At 36.5% G+C, this 22090-nt stretch overlaps 1 protein-coding gene across 1 annotated transcript in view; it reads left to right on the top strand.

The window, feature by feature from the left end:
• nav2b (neuron navigator 2b) overlaps positions 1-22090 on the top strand; it is a gene marked incomplete at its 5' end in the record, with an annotated part of 65071 nt that overhangs the window by 27651 nt on the left and 15330 nt on the right. The window contains 7 exons of the mRNA XM_079604058.1: positions 12355-12484; positions 15338-15635; positions 16514-17141; positions 18543-18926; positions 19138-19203; positions 19978-20129; positions 20809-20985. Of these exons, the coding sequence (XP_079460184.1) occupies positions 12355-12484; positions 15338-15635; positions 16514-17141; positions 18543-18926; positions 19138-19203; positions 19978-20129; positions 20809-20985 (1835 nt within the window). The remainder of the gene's footprint in view (positions 1-12354; positions 12485-15337; positions 15636-16513; positions 17142-18542; positions 18927-19137; positions 19204-19977; positions 20130-20808; positions 20986-22090) is intronic.

Below are 22090 nucleotides of genomic sequence, written 5' to 3'. Positions count from 1 at the left end.
CTTTATGTAATGATTTTATCACCTCCGTCTACCAGCGTACTTGACACTTTCGTTGATCAGGGTTGGCTAAGTTGCTGAATACAGATGTATATATGTGTAATATGTAAACAGGGTCATCTGTTAATCATGTCATGGTTGTGTGTGACCTCAAATTAGGGCTGGGTAATGTAGCTGAAAAATGAATATAATATATTTAAATATGCATTTAAGACTATATAATAAATATATCTTGATATTTCTGTATTTGAAATCTGAAATCTTATATTTTTTATAATATAATAGAAAAGGCCATTGTTTAAAAAGTAACTTTTACTTTTAAGTTAAAAAAAAATGCATTTTGTTTAATTTTGTGTTGTTTTATTGTTTTTGTTTTTTCCTTAATTTTTTGTAAGATTTGTATTACTTTATATTGTTTGTGATATTATTTGTATTACTTTATTAAAAAATATATATTTACATTTTATATAATTTATTTAATATATGTTCATATATTTCTCAGCCTTTTGATTAGACATTTATCTTGATATTTATTTATTTGATCAGAAACCTCTTTTTCCAGTAAGAAACCATTATTACGGAGTAAATTCAAAACATTTAATATATTCAATGCAAGATGTAAAATACAGTAAAAAAAAATCTGTTTTAAATAAATAAAAAAACAAAGATTTCTACAGACCAATATAATACACATCAATGTTTACCTGGACGTATTTTTACAAAAAAAACATTTGCATAAAAAAAGGCACACTGACACTTTTTTGAGTGATGGTGCAAACAGTTTGAACTGATTCACAGACATTTATTTTGTTACTTGCAAAACTAATCATCGCAAACATACTGTGCATATCCACTATGTTGCCCATTAAAAATCATTGCATTTATATTGTGAATATTCAATATATCACCCAGAAGGAAGCTTTGCGTGCGAGTATGTCTACATTAGAGTAAAATGATTTGCCCCCTTTAAGCAAGATTTGATGTATGACTTGCGTTGCAACCTTAGAATATTTTTCCAAAGGTATTTACATGGAATTGAATGTGCTTCTTTATTTTTCCTCTCATTGTTTTTAGGTGTCAAAATCATTGTCTTGCTGATATTTCTCTATAATACAGTTTTGCCGCCAGTGTTGTTTGGCTGTTGATAAATGAATGTTTCTGCCTACTGGATTTGACCGGAAGTCTTTGGGTCTACAAGACCTTCCGCCTACACAAACGTGCTCTCCAAAAGAGATGCAAAAAGAGAGATGAGCTGGCAACTTGCCTTCTTGCCAACAAGCAAGCCCAGCAGATACGGTCAATAAGTTCATGGGAGGGCTGAAAAAATCTCTCTCCGCTTTCACGCTTCTCTCGCACCCTCTGCCCCTCACCGCACACGCAGACTCTGCAGTAAAAGCGCAGTGGCGATAGTGTTATGACTGAGACTGATTAAGACCTTTGATAGCATTGGTGTGTCTGGTTCTCAGAGATCTGCTGTACCTGTAGATTGCCAGATAGAAATGGACTGAGAGAACTGAACACATTGGACTTGACAGACCGGTCTAAAGCTTGTGTATGAGGCAGTAAAGTAAGTGTGATATTGAGGGTGACGGCTGAAGTCTCTTTGTATTTGTGTGTGAGTTTGTGTGCATTTATAGATGTGTGTGTCCAGTTACTGTACCTGCAGTTTATTTTGGCTGGTCTCGAACACTTCTGATTAAGTGTTAACGCTTTACATAACCTGAATATAGCTGATTTTTAGATCAGATGTTTTCTTTGTTTGTTTGTTTTCTGTTGTTGTTCTGAGTTTGTTTTATTTTGTTTTGCAGGTTTTTTTATCTTGATTTGAAGGGTTTTATTTTGTTTTTGTATTTCATTGTATTTGCTTTATTCTCATTTTTTTATTTTGTATAATTGTTATTTATATATATATATATATATATATATATACCGGTGGTTTTTTTTGTGTGTTTTTTTTATTTCCACCAAATAAATAATTAATCAATAATTTGATGATAGGTTTTTGAGAAGTGTATTGCTCTTTTCATATGACAGCAGAGCAGAATCTGTCATTTTCAACGAAATATTCAGTTTTTGTTATATTATTATAAATATTATAGTTTTATATATTTGGTAATATTATTATAAATATCATACATTTTGATTAAACATTAAAAAGTTTTTAAAAAATTAACATTTATAAAAAATTAATCGCATGTGTATAACACTTTTTATCATATTTCACATTTACATTGGCAAATAGCTATTGAAACGGTCTATTATTGGTAAATTAGTAACATGGGTGAAACCCGGAAAGTAATTTAAGTTTGCCTGCCGAATTCCTGCACATAAGGAGACGTAGCCTCTGTCTATTGTCATCTGTTACGCTTAAGTCATCAACCTCATCAATCGCCAAAACTGCGATGAGTGTAAGTCTGGTTCTTTCACCTTAAAGCCTTCAGGACAAGCTCAATGACAGCATGTGAAGCATTCTTCACTCTTAAGCTGCTTAAGTCGCCACCCGTGCAATTATTTTTTATTGGCGTGTTAAGGCAGAGCATCTTTTGGATGTTTTAAATGCAAGATATTGATTGATTTGTATTTTCGGGTTGAATCAAGGATGCAAAAGAACATCCATCCTTTTGCCCTTGACACGTCTGGTATTGATGGAGAAAGCGATATGTAGAGAGAACTGTTTCCTCTGTGGTTTAGGACGGGTGAACATGGGCTCTGAGGGGGGCTTAGCAATCACATCAGAGCGGACCCCTCTCCAAACAGTTAAAGGGATGGGACAAGAGAGACAGCTCTTATCTGACATCTGAGGAAACAGCTACTTCCTTTACCACAGTCTATACATACAACACACGACTGGCAGCCAATGCTCTGTGGTTTTTCATCTGATGGAGATGGGACCATTCAGAAATTATGGTATTGGAGCTGTTGACCAAGTTTTTGTTTTTGACTTTTTGTTTAGAAGAAAGCTGAAGTTGCTTATTCTTAACTGAGAACACTTCTAAAGGCCTGTTCACGTCAAGAACTAAATAACGATAACTATATTAGCGTCCACACCAGCACACAATATCATTCTGTTTAAGCGTGCAACAGTTTTGCTGTCTGCTGCTTTAATGCTTGTAAAAGCAGGATGGATTCTGATTGGCTGTCAATGTTTATCATCCATCAGCTGAAAAAAAAATCATTCCGAAAGTGCTTCCAACTATATTGTTTCTCTGTGCCATTATCGTTATAGTTATGGTGTGGACTCTACTGTTCTTTTATATTTGAAATGATTTTTAGACTTCATCCAGTTCTGGGTAGATTTGCCTACTTGCATTCCATTCTTTGTTTTCAACAACGTGAAGTGCAGTAAATAACACATACATATTACAAATATGACATTACAGAATGAGAGAAGTTTTGCAGCTTGGTAGATTCTGAAGTCCACATGTAAAATTGTCCATGTGGACAACGCGATTGTTTTTATGGGGAGGAATCGCACCTTTAACAGTGCTGACTGGATGCTTGAGACAATGATCTCAATCACTCAGCACAGCCATCACACCCAGCAGCCCATTCACATGCAAATGTGGCCGGAGAACAGGAAGTTGGAGATGGAGGGACAGAGAAAAGAAAAGAAACAGACTAAAAGACAGAGGGAGGAGGATATCCATCAACACATGGGACCCCCATCCCCCCACAGAGTGTGTGAGAGAGAGAAAGAGAAGGACAATTAGTCATATAAATGGATTGGAAAGTGTCAGTAATACTTAGTTAACTGCATTGTTCGGGAGCAGGACAGTAGCCAGTAGTTGTTATTTTTCCTGAAAAAGCTTTTTCCTGTAACAAACTACTTTTTCAACAAGTAGCGGTTTCATGTAATATGAAAAAAAAAAAAAAAGTTCCGTAGCATTATTACTAATAATGCTACAGAACTTTTTTTTTTTTACCCACAACTTTACAGCAATTGAAAATAATAATGTCTGCTGTCTCATGTAAAGCAGTGAGAGGATTCACTAGGCAATCTGTTCCTTTGGATTGATTCGTTTAAAATCTTCCTATCGGTCTGTCTAGTTGTTTAACTATAAATGATTAATTTATAGCTTAAGCTATAGTATGAGCTATATGAGATATGGTGATGATCTCGTTTTGTGCAGGTTTTTCATTTGAGAATTTATATTTTAGGAGGAAAAACAATGCAAAATGTGCAGCTTTTGTCTGCCATCATGTGCTGTCGCTGTGTGTATTCTGTGAGAGACAGAATGAGAACAAGAGAATATTTGTGTTGTGTCAGTGTGACTTGTGTATTTGCAACAAAAGAACACATAGAAGTGAAATAGAGGGATGGAAACACAGGAAGGAAAGAGAACAACAATAGATAAAGAAATAGTCATGTGCTTAGTGTCCTCTTGGCCCCCACAGACCCATTGGCTACAATAGAGCTCTTCTCTATCTCGATTTATTTCTATCTTGTGTAAATGATTCTTTGCAGCATTTGTGAGGTGAGAACTGTTCTACTACATTTTCTAACTGTTCAGCCTTGTTGGCAAAGCATATTTTCATTAAATACCCACTTACCTTTGCTCATGCAATTTACCCTTTATACAAATAGCGTATTATTTCTGTCAGTGAAACAGAAGATTATTTACTCAGTGTACCAAAAGATACAGAAAGGTATTTAAAAGTTACAAAATATACAAAATAAATGTTCTTGAGCAAAGGATCCTAAAACCAATTATCCACAGTTTCCAAAAAATATTAAGCAGCACATTGATTAACATTAATAATAATGCTAGTATGTTGTTGTTGCAAGCTGCTTTGCCTTTGCATGTTTAACCAGTTTTTCCATATTCAAAGCGATTCAAATCATGCTCTGCGGTTCCCTAGAAATCAGCCCAGAGTCACAACAACCGACGTTTGAGGGCTGAAAAGTTGTTGTCTTGTTATATTTAATGTTATGTTTAATTCATGTTGAAGAGAAGAGAGAAAATGCGAGCAGGATGGAGAAAGGAACTACTCCGAATTCCTCATGCTCACTAGCAGCTCTGTCATTACAAACGTCTGGCGGCAAAGGTTTGGGCACGAGGGCTGGAATCTCTCTCTCTCTCTCTCTCTCTCTCTCTCTCTCTCTCTCTCTCTCTCTCTCTCTCTCTCTCTCTCTCTCTCTCTCTCTCTCTCTCTCTCTCTCTCTCTCTCTCTCTCTCTCTCTCTCTCTCTCTCTCTCTCTCTCTCTCTCTCTGTGTGTTAGTCACACACTCAAAACTGCTCTATGAAGACAGAAACCTCTTGTCACAGTCACACTATATATATACGTTATATATATATACATATATATATACACACACACATTCCCAAGGATTTCTAGACGGTTATTTGCACTTTTAATGGTTTCAAGGCTAGTAAGAATTTTTTTTATGTATTTGTGTATACAAAAACAGCTCAGATGCTACATATATATGGTCTCGTTTTACCCACAAAGTTGTGTGCCAATGTTTAAGGCCAAAAATGTTATTTGCTGTTTTGGTAAACGCAACAAAATTGCATCTTGTCTGTTAGCAGGATCTTTCCGCTAAGGATTAAGGCAGCTTGACCTTTAACTATGGGATGTGACCCTTAAAAAGTTTTGTGAACAACAGGGCATGAGAACGCGAAGCATTGCGGAATGAACTAATTGGCCGGGTTTGGTGAAGTCTGTAGGTTAGTCACTTATTGACTTTGTGCCTTTTAGCCACAAGCTAGCCACACGCTAAACCCCAGACAGACAGACAGACAGAACTGTAAACCGAAAATGGATTCCCACACTCGTATCACGGTGGACTATGCTTCCAAGCTGTAAAAACACACTTAAGCCGTAACTTATCACAAAAGATGGTGTGCTTTAGAAGATTAGCCTACTCCTTCACACACCTACACACACACTTTTAACGTACACACAAACACATTTCGTGTAGGAACCTGCCTTGCCTCAAACCTGTAAGGTCACCTGGGATTTACGACGCAACGCAGATGTCCAGATCTAACTCGTGTGAAGACGGTGACTGTCAAACCTGTCCTACTGAGATGAAAGACAAACTTTTGAAAACACATTTGCTAGCCACCAGTTGATATATGAAATCAAATATAAACATAAATATTAGATGAAAAACTTTAACTTAAAATATTGCGATAGCAACTAACTAAAAAAGTTGTACGTACTAAAATTACTTAAACAAATAAATTAAAGCTGTATAGAATTATAGTTTTAAAAGGAATTCTCACAAATGACAAATGCACAAAACAAAGCAAAATTACAAAACAATGACAATTCTTGAAAGATACAAATAAAAGCTAATTAAAAATATTAATAAATACTATAATATAATATAAATCATACTAAAATAATACTGTTCTCCTCCTGGATCCCCCAAAATTTTAAAGTAATAGATCACCCCAAAATTAAAATTGTCATATTTTTTTCACACTCATGTTGTTCCAAGCCTATATGACTTTACTATGGATGTCAATGGGGTCCAAAAACAACATTGTGTGGAGATTTATCTAATATCTTCCTTTTTGTTCCATATTTTTACATATATTATATGGTCTCTTCTAGATTAAGGCCATTAAGATGCATTAGTTGACCACTTCTGTTCACATTAATTCTATAGATCTATACTCCTACTGTTTGCCATTAATTGTCCCTCTCCTCATCTGAGAGAACTTTAGGTTGATTTGTGAGTATTCACAATAAACAGTTGATAATAGCAGGTTTTTCGTCCACTTGAAAACACAATTTGATTTAAAGCTTTAGCTCATTACGCATGAATAATTCAACTTAATTAACATCTCGACATTCTTTCTAATCCAGCTCTGTTCTGAGACCAGTTTATAGAGTCAACAGCCATCTCCTTTTGAAGTCCTGCCGGGCTTAAAGACTGCTTTGTGATCAGATTACCATTCCTTCAGTTGGTAAAGCCGCTCCCCTCAGCTTGTGGTTGGCTGCTGTGTGTGTGTGTGTGTGTGTGTTTGCGGGGAGAATCGGTCTCTCTCTCTCTCTCAGAGCAGTGAGAGGCAGAGTGAGGGAAGGAGTGCAGTGGAGCTTTACTCATGAAGTTGCCTGCCACTCAGACAAACTTTAGCGGCCTCTCGCCGGTTGTCCCGGGATCAGGCTCTTGCCAGGGAATTCTGCTGCCTGGCTCCGACACTCTGAGGTAGAGAGGAGGAATTTTCTTTGTTTGAGGATTTATGGGGTGGAAAGTTGCTTTGCCACGTGGGACTGTTTTTGTGTGAGTGTCTGAGTGTGAAAGAGAAAGGTGTGTGGTTACACCGCTTTACTGATCTTAGATTGTATTAGAATAAAATGAAATATACATTTAATATATTTTTTATATATGCTAAACATTGCTGTTATAAAATTTAAATAAAATGTTTAAAACAAGTGAAAATTATTAATATTAATATATTGATGTTATTTTGTTTCTCAGGTGCATTTTTAAAGTTTTTTTTTTTTTTTTAAAGAATATACTGATTAAGAATTGGATTTTTACATTTGGTCGGCATGTTTAATTTTATACAGTATATTCAGAAATCACAATTTAAGCCACGATTTCCAGTATGATTTATGTACTTTGTGTAATTTGTAACAGTATGAAAGGTGAGGAGGACTGTGATTGTGCTCAGGTTTGGTACATGTGTCAAGAAACGTCTTTCTTGCTTTTTTTCAGGTATTGACAATCTCAAAATTTAGGACAGCTTTGTCTGTTTTACTTTATCTAAACACATCATTCAATGGTTTGGGGTCCATCAAAAATGTATACTTTTATTCATCAAAGATGCATCAACTTGAACAAAAATGCCACAAAAGGTCACAAAAGATTTCTTTTTGATCTAAATTCTGTTCTTTTCAAATTTATATTCATCAAAGAATCCTGAAGAAAAAATCCAACAAAATATTAAGAAGCACATCTGTTTTCAAAATTTATAAAAATAAGAGATGACACTAAAGACTGAAGTAATGGCTGCTGAATATTCAGTACATCATCAGGAATTTTTTTACATTTTTTTACACTGTATTAAAATAAAAAATATATATTTTTAATTGTAATAATATTTCACAACATTCCAGTTTTTTCTGTATTTTCAACATTTGGAAAGCTATAAAACCATAGTCGCCACCACCATACAAATTAACATGAACATTTTTCTCAAATAAACAGCTTGTCAATGACCCATACACTGTTGTCTTGCTGTTCCTGGTTAAAGTACCTTTCCTGATCTCCCACAATGCCTGGCAACAGGGCTGGGGTTGCTGTAGAGATGGGTATCCTTGCAGAACTAATTGATAGGCCACCCAAAGCAAACAGGACAAGGGTGGTGTGTGCAGTCAAGCTGTAGCTCACAACTCCACGCTGCTCCTCTAATAACAGGTCTTTAGAAAAAAAACCAATTTCCTGCCCTGTGGATCAACCCCCACTATATGCTTTTACTTCTTTGGGGCTTGACACTAATCTAATGTCCCAGACGGGGGAAGGGACGGGTGCCGGTGTTTCTGCACGCGTGTGTTTGACTATGGTGGGATAGATGACAGGTTGTTTTGGGGGCGGTTTCCGCTCGGTCGTGTCACACCTGTGTCCTCTGTCACTGCTTATTAATTAAATTTGCCAATTCATAATATTAGTTTAAGATTATTGGTGATTGTTGTCGGTGTTGGTGGTGAGGGATTGTGTGTGTAAAAACAAAGCAGTTCAGACAGAGAGAAGGTTTCTGCCGTTTTTATTCAAAGCATCTCAGATGGGTGTCTGTTTATGATATATGGAGATTTGACTGTATGATTTGCCTCTTAGACTGCAATTGGGATTCAAATAAAGCACATTTTGTCATTGTTTAATCACCCTTGTGTCATTCCAAACCCAAACCCACTTTTTGCCTGTGGAACATAAGATGAGAAATTAGCACTTTTCAATGCAATGATAATGAATGCTGACTAAAGATGTCAAGACTAAAAAAGGACACGAAATCACATTAAGAGAGTCCTAAAGATTCATTAAAGTAGTCCACACAACACATTCGCTATATTCGAAGTACTCTAAAGCCATTCAATAACTTTGACCAAATTTAAGTCGTTAAACATATCTCCAGTAAGCTGTGATCACACGAGTCAGTGATTTGAACTCCAGAACTGAGTCATTTGTGAACGAATCATTCAGAATAATTAGTTTATTGGCTCTAGAAGACCTGGTAAATAGTGCATGAGATGTGTGGACTACCTTTATCAAATGTTCATGGTCTTGATTTTGCAATTTCACTTACTGTACGTCTTACAAATCTCATATAGCGTTTTAAAATCGACCTTAACCGTTTGTGCTTGATACCAATTATGCCAGATTTTGCAATAAAAAGTCATATTTCAACAAAAATTGTCATCAAATTCTTACAATACCAAAATATCTGTGATACGTTATTCATGTCAATGTCTCTGTACTTTTATTGTATGTCAATAATTGTCTTATTTTAATTGAGAATATGACCGATGAGCCATAATATTTTCCATAATAGAGTGGTTGTAGTAGTCACTCTTTACCAATAGTTCTTCTTAAGTTAGTTTTTAACTCTGTTTTGTGCTTTTAATTTATTCAAAATGTTTATTTTCTCTCTGGCATTTCATAAAATTCCTTTGTTTGAATTCCATGCCTCTTTCTAAAGAGTTCAGAGGCAATGTTTTGCACACTCCCCTTCTATTTTGGGCTGGTTTGCACTTGGGCAAAGCAAGGGGAGGAATGTCTTTGGATTATATTGGAAAGAAAGAAAGAGAGGAATAAATTCTTTGAACGTGTATAAAAGTACCACTTTCTGACCCACCTCTACCCTCTATGCCACCCACACCCTCTCTTTCTCTTGCTTTCATGTGAGAAGTATTGTGTGGAACTTTTGCAGAACTTTGTTTTGTTGTTGTGAAGATCAGAGAGGTTGACTTGCTGGTCAACAAGGAAATTGTATGTTGACCTATTCTGTTGTATAACTTCAAAAATGGGACAATATTGCATAGGAGTTGAGTTGGTCGGGCTGATCTCATTTATTCAATACAACGTATTTGAAGCATTAATTCATAGAATTTTACTTGTAGTATAACTTTATATGTACACTACAATAAAATACTACTTACTATTTATAATAAATACTGACCTACTCCCTTTCGTATTTACTTTTTTAATATAGGTTTACCCCTTTTTTACTTTTATGAGCCAGTTTCAGGTGGCAGGTTCTCATTCTAATTCAATAAAACTGAATTATTCTCATGCTCAAATAATCTAATAAAAATATCTTATGAATAATTTATTAAAAGTAAATTAATATTTAATGAATATTACAAATTTACATTTAATATTAATATAGGTATTCTCATTCAATGTAATAATCTATCTATTAATGTTATTTAAAATATTCTCAAAAATATATTTAATTTTTTTATTTATTAATAATTTTAATAGTATCAATAATAAGATAATATTTAATGTTTATTCAAAATTAATATAATAATTAAATGTGAACATTTTTGCTGCATTTTCTTAGAAGACAAAGACTTTCACTAAAACTTTTGACACTAATCTAATGTCCTGAATCTAAGGGCACTACTATGTAGATGGCTTCAGATAAACCAAATGCACTAAAATCCCCAAAACAATGATTTGGATTTCATGGCGTCTTTAAAAGGGAAGAAGTGACTCATTCGTGTCTGTTTTCTTTCCATTTTGGGGGGCTTTTTTGGTGTTTGTTTGCATTCGCCATCTATAGCATCTGACAGCATATGGCGAATGATGAATGAAGCAGATCATTTAAGCAGAGACGTGCAAGCAGACAAACACATCAGCACAGTGTGTGTGTGAGAGCTATTAGTGACAAATAGCTCAGAGGGGACCAACTTTCTCACAGCTCATTAAAACAGGAACCACAGACGTCCTTCCACGCCAGTTATGTCGAGTCAGTTATGACAGACTTGAGCTATGGGGACTTTGCTCATATCAAAACAAGCATCTATTCAGGTCTTTCGCAGGACGTCAAGACTGGGGTGGATGTTTGAACACACGCCTCTCTTGATTCATGACTGTCTGTGAATGGGCTTATGGGCTGGTTTGTTTGCCTGAATGATCCTGAGAAATGAGGAGGATTAGGTGGTATCTTAGGTGTTGATGAGTTTTGTTGCCACACACTGTTGATAAAGCTAGTTCTTTTAGCTTCGCTCGAGGCTGGAGTAGCCATAACTGGTGGCTTGTGGGAGTTTGGGCTGTCTGTGTTTGGATTTAGCAAATAAGGACTTCCTGTTTACACACACACAATACATTCATATCAGCAAATGTCATTTTCTCTCTCTCTCAAATCTTGAGTTGAGCATCTTGAGAATCAGGTCTTATGATAGTGTGAAATTAGCTTTACCAACATGGATACAATTGTTTTTTTAGCCTCATTCGAAATAAATTAAACAAATGTATGATTCTGTTATTGTCAGACTTTGTCAAATAAATAAATAAAACTTCTATTTATTTGAGATCAAGTATGTTTTATATACTGTATGTACTTAATATATGAGCTATTTCACACGCGTAGTTGTGCCATATGGCTCTATATCAGCACAGCTGTGATTACCTATTGCTGAATCACAGCCATGCTGATATGGAGCCATAACATATACTCCTATGATATTGCTCATCTATTATCAAAATATAAAGTAGCAAAATGTTGATTCTGGTATTTCAAATAAAAAATAAAAAATTCAGCCAGATTCAAAATACATTTTCAAAATTGATAATTCTGTTGGCAAATTTTACATAAAAATGTTGCCATATTTAAGCTAAAATAGCACAACTGCTGATTTTGTCAGGCTTTTAAAAATGAGGACACTTTTTTTTAGCCTGATTTAATAGCACAATTGTTAATTCTATTGCTGTCAGTTTTTATGATTTGACAATAAAGTGTACTATCCAAATCCTCTCACAACTAGGTTTTCCTTTTATCCAGTAGTGCCTTTGGTCCATATGATTTTGGTTGAGTCCTGCTGAGCATCCTAATGGATTTCGTGGGGGGATAGGGGGATAGCAAAGCAGAGCGCACTGAGAATTTGAGGCGCAGAGCTAATTAAAACAAGTTTTGAGGAGCAGAGAGACGCGCCTAATGTCTGAAGCATGATGGGAATGCAGGTTTTTATGCCCTCACTGTCCCGGTGCAGACTCTCCACAGATGTTATTTTTGCTTACCTTTCCTTCCATTCCTACATTTTCCATATTATGCTGAACATTCTGAATCCATGTATTCTGTTTTTTTGCTCGCAGTCTTCCTTTCACTATTTTGATATCATGTTCCTCAGAAATGTAGAGAATAAACTGTTCCTCTCTCTTTCCTCTGTGTTCTCAGTTGGGACGACAGCAGCTCAGTCAGCAGCGGGATCAGTGACACCTTGGACACAGATGAGCTCAACACCAGCTCGTCCCTTAGCTCCTACGTCAACACCCCATCTGTCCCACACAGAGACATAGATGAACAGGTCAGTCATTGATACCAAAGGCAACTTCAGAGCCTCGTGGTCTACACAATCAGAAACATCTGTAGAACTTCACATGGGAAACAACAGAGCACTTAAAAAACATTACTATTATTAAGTCTACATTTATTGTTCTATATATAGATACAGTAGATAGAAAGAGAAATTATGTTTTATGTATATATTTAAAAATGTTTAGAATGTTTAGAATTGACATTGTATTAAACAGGTAATATTATATATATAAACTGTATATATTATGATGGATTTTCATATTATTATTAATATATTAAATATATTAAGAAAGTCTGAGCCTGGAACAAAAAATCTATTGAATATTATTTTAATATAAATCTATTGAGTAATACAGTATAACTGATAAAGGCACTGTAAAAAGTTTTAATGTAACTTTTAAATATATATATAATATTTTTCATTTCTTTAAAATTGTATAGAGATTCTTTTCACAATTTTTTTACTTGCAATAGTTCCACTTTAGCACTTTACTTAAGTATATCTTTAGTTTGACCTCAGCCCTTTTTTCAGGTAACTAAAGTTTTTCACTAGGGTTGATAGTTAATATAAATAATAAAAGCATCATAAACCTCTATATAATTATAATACTTTGAAATCTGTTCATTTTAATAAAAATCAACCCCTGGGGCATAAAAATGCCTAAATTTGAAGACACCCATTTATAGAGCATATATACAGAGAAATCTTGCAGTCTTACAAATATCATGTTGAACTGTTAAAAAGTCCTTTAATTGTATTCACCATCTCTGTTTATCATTACATGCAATCAAAAACAGGCCTGCACATTTATAGCACTGCTTTGGGAGCGGTTCTGTTGCTTCATTGTCCCTTTTGATTCAATGAAACATTGGTGGGCCCTTATCAGAATTGGCCTGAACCCGCTGTGTGCAGTCTCTGTGAGTGTGAGTCAGCAGACTGACTCAACTCTGCCCCGGTGATTGATCATCTTTACAAGCTCAGAGCAGGTTAACATATGCTGAACAAATGGACCAGTACAGTGAAGCTAAGACACTGTGTCTATCTAGCCTGTTCTAACAAGATGAGATCTGCAAATCCAGACGTGGCACCCTGGGTTCTGTGCCAATAAGTTTGTCCACACCTGTGGCTTCTCGGTTTGTGCATTTGTGTTGGTCTTTAAATGTTAAATCCACGACCTTATTTATCTACAGTCTTCCATGTTCATCTCCTTGGATGAAAACACTCTTGTTTCTCCATTTGTTTTTGATCTTGGTACTGAAAAAAAAAAAAAAGGCCCAGATGTAGTTTTCATTACCCAGTGTTATTTTAGTATTATTGAGATACTATTTTAGTTTTTATTTAATTATTATTATTTCAAATTAGTTTTTATTTACTTGTGTGAGTCTCGAAATGTCCCGTTCAAACAGCAACTTACAGTAGTGTCTCGAATATTGTCTGTATGAACGTGAAACAGGAGTCAAGCCCGTATTCTCTTACCAGTAACCATAACGACAGTGACCAAAGTCATATCAAAGATGGCGACGTCCATACAACTGAAAAGTCTTATTTCTTTGGACACGACAAGAGTCCAATTGAGTCCCCGAGTTCATCCGTCAAATCTTCATCAACCCAACAGCAGCTTTTATATCTGGGTGGAGAGCGGAGCATTTGAGTCTCTAATGGGAGCCGCTCCGGTTGAGAACAGTGACTAGATCTAAAACCTTCAGATGACACACAGCTCATATCTGTAGCTGTAAGGAAAACTGCACACGAAAACCCACAAGATGCGCGTTTGTGCAGCGCAGAGCGGCTCTCTCGCACCGTATGATGTGACGGACAACTAGTTGTCCAGTCCGGTTCTGTTCACTCAGCAAGGGTTTTCCGAGAATGTGTTTTTGAGTCCAAAAAATGTACAGGTGTGAGTTCAGTTATAGAATGCGGTTGTCACTCCAGTAAATAATTGAAATGTGTGTGAACAGTTGATGTTTATTTTATTTCAAGTAATGAAAATGTTTTTAGGGTTTTAGTTAACTATAATAACCCTGCTAGTAACCTGATTTCAAATTCAAAGAGTTTAGAGCCGTGACTCAAAAGTGCGCCTGAAGCCAAATATCTGCCGCCTTTCACTTCCACACCCTTGTACTTTTTCCCTATATAGTCTCCCCTCATTCTTCAGGCTGGAGTGGAGGAAGGATTTATTGTATCGGCGTTGAGATAACAATGTTTTGGAATTGGCCTGATAACAACTGGAGACTATTAACATTCTTTCCCTGGCAATAATTTTTTATGAGGATTTTCAGTAGCAGCTGAACAACGGACTTTCTAAAAGGGGGTGATGTCATCTTGGCTACGTTGTGGAAGGCCCTTATGTCTCACATAATCAGATTTTATGATGACTATTGATGGTGTTGCTGAATAAATAAGACGCAAATTAGCTGTCGGGGATATTGCATCTCAGTTATTACAGATTTTTTTTTATATATTAGTCCAGAGACTTTTTGTTTACTTTTTCATGCAAATGTCTCTCAAATATGATAATCCCTTTGGCAGGAATCCGCTTCTGAAAATGATTTTATAATCAATAATTTATACCATGTGTGAGAAATATCAAGTCTGATAATATCAAATTAAACAATTATTTCCCATATTAAATAATCAATTAAATCATAAAAACATTTCACAAAACGATATGGATTATGTACACTCGCTGGCCACTTTATTAGATACACCTTGCTAGTAGCCTTCAGAACACATACCATAGATAGATATATTACTGATTTGCAAAAAACTGATTTATATTCTCTGAGGTTTGAAGACCAGAACATTTCTTTGCGGCTAATGATTTAGTTTTCTCTCCCACAGCTCCAGACGGATGCGGAGAAGCACTCTGCAGTGAAACACAACCCCAACTGGTCCAGCAACGACCTCAAACGTTCAGAAGGCTGCTCTAACGGTGGCATCAAAATGGAGACCACAACCAAATGGAACCACAGGTCTTCAGATTTCTCAGATGAATCAGAACGGAGCTTGATGGGTCGCAAGACTCCTACTGTCTCCCAGACGGGCTCTTGGAGGCGGGGAATGACCGCTCAGGTGGGCGTCACCTCCCCACGGACGAAGGCAACAACACCTACAAACTGCAGCTCACTCAAGGCACATGGTAATAGTTTAGACGTGATGTTGCATGGATGTCACAATTAGCATAACCTTGTGTCTTTCAAACCTGTATGTCGTCGTCTTCTGTGGAACACAGAAGTTATTTTGAAGAACACTTCATCCAAAATCAGTGAGGTCCAAAAACAGGTTTTGTTTATGTATGGACAAAAAACAATGAGGCATTTTTCCAATGTATCCCCTTTTGTGCTTCAAAGAGGAGTGTAAGTCATACAGGTTTGGAGTGACTTGGGGGTGAATAAATGATGTCAGAATTTTCATTTTATGATGATTTGTTTCTTTACAAATAACTGAAATTTAAACAGTTTATTTGTAAAAAAAAATATGCTCACAGAGCTAAAAAAATTAATAAATAAGAATGATGGGGGCTTGAGGCTAAATACAATATAGTCCAGTGTTATTTATATAGTATTGTAGTATTTATTAATATTTTGATTTTGATTTTTATATTGTGATTTTTCTTTTTATAAGTTTTGTTTTAATAATATAATGTGCTTTTGATATTTATATTTCTTTAATATTTGCTTTTAATTTATTTTTCTTTCAGTTTAGCAATTTTAGTGCTTCAAATTGCACTTTTTATTTCAGTTAGTAACCAAGGTTACATTTTTAATTTTAATTAAATTTTTTAAAGTTTGTTTTAATCTAATATTTCAATTAACATTTTTTTAATAGTTTTAGTTAACGATAACAACACTAACTGAGCCATGTCTATGTTTTCATGTGGTTTCTTGAGGGATGACAGCCAACGAAATCTTATCACAGATCACCTTTGCTAAGGCTTATGTTCAGATGAGTCACGACATGGACTGTGCTACTCTATTCAAAACTGTTGAAAACATGATTTAATTTTGTGCTCGACAGGCCGTGTCGTTGATCATCCCACAAGCAAGACCGACGATGCTAAGGTGTCAGAGAAAGGCCGCTCCAACTGCACCCATTCCTCAAGTGTTGATGACACCAAGAAACCTCCCCTCAATTCAACCGTACGCACCCCGACCAGTACTTTTGGCTTCAAGAAGGCTCCGGGCGCAATGGCGACAATAACCACGAGTGGTGCTGTGGTAACTAGCGGCTCCGCTACAGTGGGTAAGATACCAAAATCGGTCGGATTTTCTGGGAGTCGAATCGTGTGTCGGCAGACGGCTCTTGATGATGGATACCTTCCTCCAAGTGCTCGGACAACTCTTCAGTATCGCAGTTTACCGAGACCTAGCCGTACCGGCACCACTCGCTGTTCTAACCGCACTAACATCTCGAGTCTTGATGCTAATTTTTGCAATAAGGGTACTGCCACACTTCCCAACCCTAAGAGTCGCAACTTAGTCAAGTCCCCAATGGGAACTACTAACCAGACGGACCGAGAAAAGGGTATATTTTCCGATGTGGAGAGCCAGGTACTTAAGACTAGCGCAACTAGCCAGACGGGGATGCCAACTCAGTGCCAAGCTGGAAGGCAAACAGGAGGAATGTCCTCGCCAACCCTTCGTAGGTAAGTTCTCCACATTCACAGAGTTTAGCTTATGAAGACTTGAAAGACTGTTGATGAAAAATTTATTTTGCAAAAGCATGATTTCTACTTGATGTGGATGAAAGCACCATTTTCGGTCCCTCAAATATTTACACAGCAGTTCTCAGCTGTGTTGTGTGAGTTCCAGAATATTCTCCTCCTTGGGTGCTGGACGGCGTTCACAGAACTCATTGTTTATCTGAGCGATTTGATGTTGGTTGAGATTCTGAGGCTTGAAAGGCGTCTTCTGGCCACCACAAGTGCATTTTCTTAGGGCTTCTTGATGTTTCTCTTAGACATGGCACAGACCAAGAAGCTAGTGTTTGTTCTAGCTGATTAGCTTGCTAGCTTTGACTGATTGCTCTCCTAGTTAGTAGAACCAGACTACAGATAGACTGATGTTATCTGACCAGTCAGTCCATGAAGTAATGAGAAAAATCAGAGGTGCCAGACTTTCCTTATCTAATATTTTCTTTTGTGAAGAGCAGAGGTGTCCACTCTTGCTCCTGGAGGGCCAATGTGCTGCAGAGTTTAGCTCCAACCTGCCCCAACACACTTGCTTGGACATTTTTACTGATCCTGAAGACCTTTATTAGATTGTTCAGTTGTGTTTAATTAGGCTAAACTTTTAAACAAATTGGCCCTCCAGGAATTTTTTTAAATTACCATTTATTGTCTCTGTTTTGAAAATGTATCTTTAATTACGTGTTTTCATATTTATAACCAGTCTTTTATAACCTGTAAATAGAATGATTCCTACAAACCTAAAATATACATCACAGTAACAGTTCCAAGTTTACTTTGAATCTGCCATAACCAAAAACTGACTCATGATTCAGTGAGGGAGTCAAATGTGAACTCACTAATAGCTGTGAATCTAATTTAAACCACTAACTCACAAGCAAGTTTGTAAATCTTAGACTGACGCATTAAAAAAAATCATCAGTCATTGCGGCCTAAGCTGTGAACGATTCTCTTACTGATTGAGTCTGATTCAAACTGCTAATTTGCATGTGATTTTGAGACCGTTTCAAAAATATTTTTGACTGACGCATTAAAAAGAAATGCTTCACAATAGTAATTTTTTGGGAAATCACTCATCGCATCCCTGCTCTATGAACGATTCTCTAACTGATTAAATATGATTCAAACTGCTAACTTATAAGTGAGTTTGAGATGGTTTCATGAATATTTTTTACTGACTCACTAAAAAGAATATTACAGCTGTGGTCATTGCTGGGTGCAAGTGACACTGACAACCGACAAAACCTAGATTTTCAATTATTGTCACAAAATGTTTACTTTTAGTCGCATTTACAACCATTTAAGTCACAATTTTTATTCGGCCTCATTGTTAAATCCTCTCCCCCCCTTTGCAACCAGACTCTTTGGTAGCAAATCTTGCAATAAGCAAGTTCCGGTGATCACCATGGAGAACATGAAGAACTCCACCATCATCTCCAATCCCCATGCCAAGTCCATCCAGCAGAATGGTTGTCGGGAGACGCCATCTGTCACCAGCGGAGGCAGCGGTCCAGTTTACAGTGACAATCAGACGGTGCCCTCTGGAGGTCATGGAGAGCAGACACTTTCATCTGTGGCCTCCAGCCCAGGATCGGCTTTCTTTCCTTGGGGAGGCAGGGATGGATTGGGCTTCCCTTGTCAAAGCTCCAACCACACCAATAGTGACTCTATGAATGTTTCCTTGGGAAAGGAAGGCTTATGTCTTAATCGGACCAACAGTGCTAGAACTGGCCTCTCAGACAGGTAAGAAATTAATTGTTCAACCATGCTAACTTTACATCAACACAAATGATGCTTCCAGCTGTTTGTGAACTGAAAATAGCATTGCTATCTCTACTTACGATCTACCTTCCTTTACATTTACTCCTCTTTAATCATTTCTTTATCTCCTCTCCTTCTTCTGTCACTTTTATCTGCTTCTTTTTGTTTTGTCTGCCCCTGTACCCTTCTCTAGCCCTCAGTCCTCCCCCTCTGCTAGCCCTAAATTTACCCACAACACTCTGCCACGGAAACAGGACAGGTAATGCTATATGTGTGGTCAAACGATCACTTTTGCTTCGTGTTTTTGTCTTGCTTGTGTGCATTGTGATTAGGGCTTGTGATTTAAAATCTACCTGTAACGTGGAGTTAATTACTTCAGTTTCCTACATGCAACGAACACTGTTTCATCAATTCACAAGCAAATTTATCTTTTGAGCTAGTTCTTTTAATGAGTCAGTCAAAAAGAATGACAAAATGGTCTCAAACTCGCATCTGAGTTAAAGGTTTGAATCAGACTCGGTCTGTCAGTGAATCTTTTGTTCTAAATTGTTATGTCTGATTCAAAATAGACAGTGGACCGTTACTTGTATTTAAAGATAGACGTTCACAACAGATTTTTTTTATAATAAATATTTTAATTCTGTCAATCTAAATATGAAACTTATCTCCAAAATGTTCAATTTTATGAGCCAGTGGCTCCATATACTGGAGCCCTGATTATGTCATATCATATGATAATAGTATACCAGTATATTAATAGTATGCCAGTGTAGTTTGTAAGTGAGTTTTAATTTGTTTAGTACACAATAAAATATGTTATTTTTTTTCATATGTACCTGCTGATTAAATATTGCAGTATGCAAATAAATATGGGAGTTCATAGCTGTGGACTTATGTTTTCTGTTACCCACCATAAATTGGGTAACTGTGATTTTCCTGGCATTGTGGCGTTTTTCTTGAAGCTGTTTTCATGCGAAAGTGAAAAACAACATTCTGTTCCACGGACTTATGTACACTTGTTTTAAACCTGCAGGTATGCCCATGGGCCTCAGGTCAGAGGTCATGAGGAGGCCCGTGATTGGCTGTGTTCCCCCTCAGCTGTTGGCCTCTCAGATTCGACCCCCTACACCCCTGCCTCTACACTCAGCTCGCCCTCCGGCACACGCTTCAACTTTAGCACAATTGGTAAAAACAAGTAAACTTGCGTAACCGGTGTCTGATCAGCTACTTCTGTGATTTATACTAGGCATGCACTATATATCGGTTATTAGTCGATATTATTATTATTTAATTTGACCAGTTGTAATTGGTATTGGTTTTAATTGTTATTTTAAATGGTATCAGTTGATATTGCTTATTTAATTATATTTAAATAAAAAGCTAATTTCCCCTACTTTTATATTTGGAGTACTTTTGCTGTGATCTAAATCTCAAAATTACTATCTTTTTTTGATCCTGTACGTTATAATGATGTGATGCCTAAATTCACTTCTAGCATTTAAAATGATTATTTGTTTTTAGTGTTTTATTTTTCATTAATTTAGTCAAAAATAGTGTAGAATCTGTCATAACGTGAAAATAATTATTGATTTATCAGAACCGCACATAATTGTTTTATGTAATATTATTTTGTTGCGGAGTATCATAACTAGCAAAAAAGCAGCAAGTTAACTACCAAAGTAAGAGAAAGTTTAGGTTATAATCCTCACTTATGGATTATGATTTAATTTATTGGTTTACATATGATTTCACAATTGAAATAAGTACTAGTCTCCCCCTTACTGTGAACTTTGAATGCACATTCATGTCATTCGGGTTTAATCGTAGTGCTTTTTTAACCTTGATCCCTGTGTTGACACTCCAGGCAGTCCCACCACTGCTTCACAGATGGCAAGTTTGCGCGGGACCAATGGTCAGGGAAATCACGACGGCCCGTATGACCCCTACAGTGACCCACGTCTGAGGAATTCCTCAATGAGCCTGGAGGAAAAGAGCCGCACTATGAGCACCTCTGGATCGTTCCGTGAGTGCCTGGAAGAAGGTGAGACTTCAGAATGATACTTCTATTGAACAGAGTTTGGTTTGTAGTGGAGTTTGACCTTTTGTGTGTGTGTGCGTAATTTGTTGTGTATTACAAGAACTATTATCATTTCCGTCTGCCATCAAAATTTACCATCACAACTCAATCCATAACGTCATGTTTTTGGAAAAGAGCAAATAGACCTGCATTGTTCTGTTACCTAATAACTAAATGATAGGTTGTAATTAATGTTAGGGCTTTTGACAAAGTCAGGCTGTAACGTGTGTCCTTACTTGCGCCAAAGCATAAACAAACAAAGAGCGGCTTTGTTGGCCTGGCAGCCTTTACCCCACAGTTAATGTTGATTTGATGATTAACTCGCCTGCCTTGGCTCAACACCACTTGTCCCAAGGCTCTCTTTTGCTTTCTGTATTTATGATTCATGTCTTTCTAAGGTGATGATGGTGTTGATTTCAATGTGCCAATGAGCAGTGGTGTTTAGGCTTGTAAAACAGAACACAGTTGCTGTTCACAGTGATGCATGACTCAATATAATGGCATTTTTTCAGGGTTATTTTTGCCCAAGGTGTGTTTTTTATTAAAAATTTAAAACTAAGCTCAGAGAGGATTTACCATTAAATAAATGTGTATTTCTTGAAATTAATGTGCACTGCAGACCCCTAAAAGCACTGTGGTGGTACCATGGTATTATGGTATTTTGATATGTACAAATGAGATTTACATGGAGATTTACAGAATTACAGTACATGGTAATTACAATTATGCGATTACGTAAATATAATTATTCTTAAATGCACTTAATAAAAAGTAATGTAAATGTATTATTATTAAATATATACTAAAATTATTAGAATCTGTGGTCATAAAGGAATGGACATGGTCAGCAACAATAGTCAGGTAGACTGTGGTGTTTAAACGATGCTCAATTGGTACCAAGGGCCAAAAAATATCACACCATTACACCACCAACACCAATCTTAACTGTTGATACAAGGCAGGATGGATCCATGTTTTCATGTTGTTTGCACCAAATTCTGACCCGACCATCTGAATGTCGCAGCAGAAATCGAGACTCATACGATCAGGCTTTTTCCCTTCTTCTATT

The sequence above is a fragment of the Phoxinus phoxinus genome (assembly GCF_949152265.1).
Source record: "Phoxinus phoxinus genome assembly, chromosome: 25".
Taxonomy (NCBI): Eukaryota; Metazoa; Chordata; class Actinopteri; order Cypriniformes; family Leuciscidae; genus Phoxinus; species Phoxinus phoxinus.
Note: the sequence above shows the minus strand (reverse complement) of the source record. Positions and strands in the feature narration are given on the sequence as shown.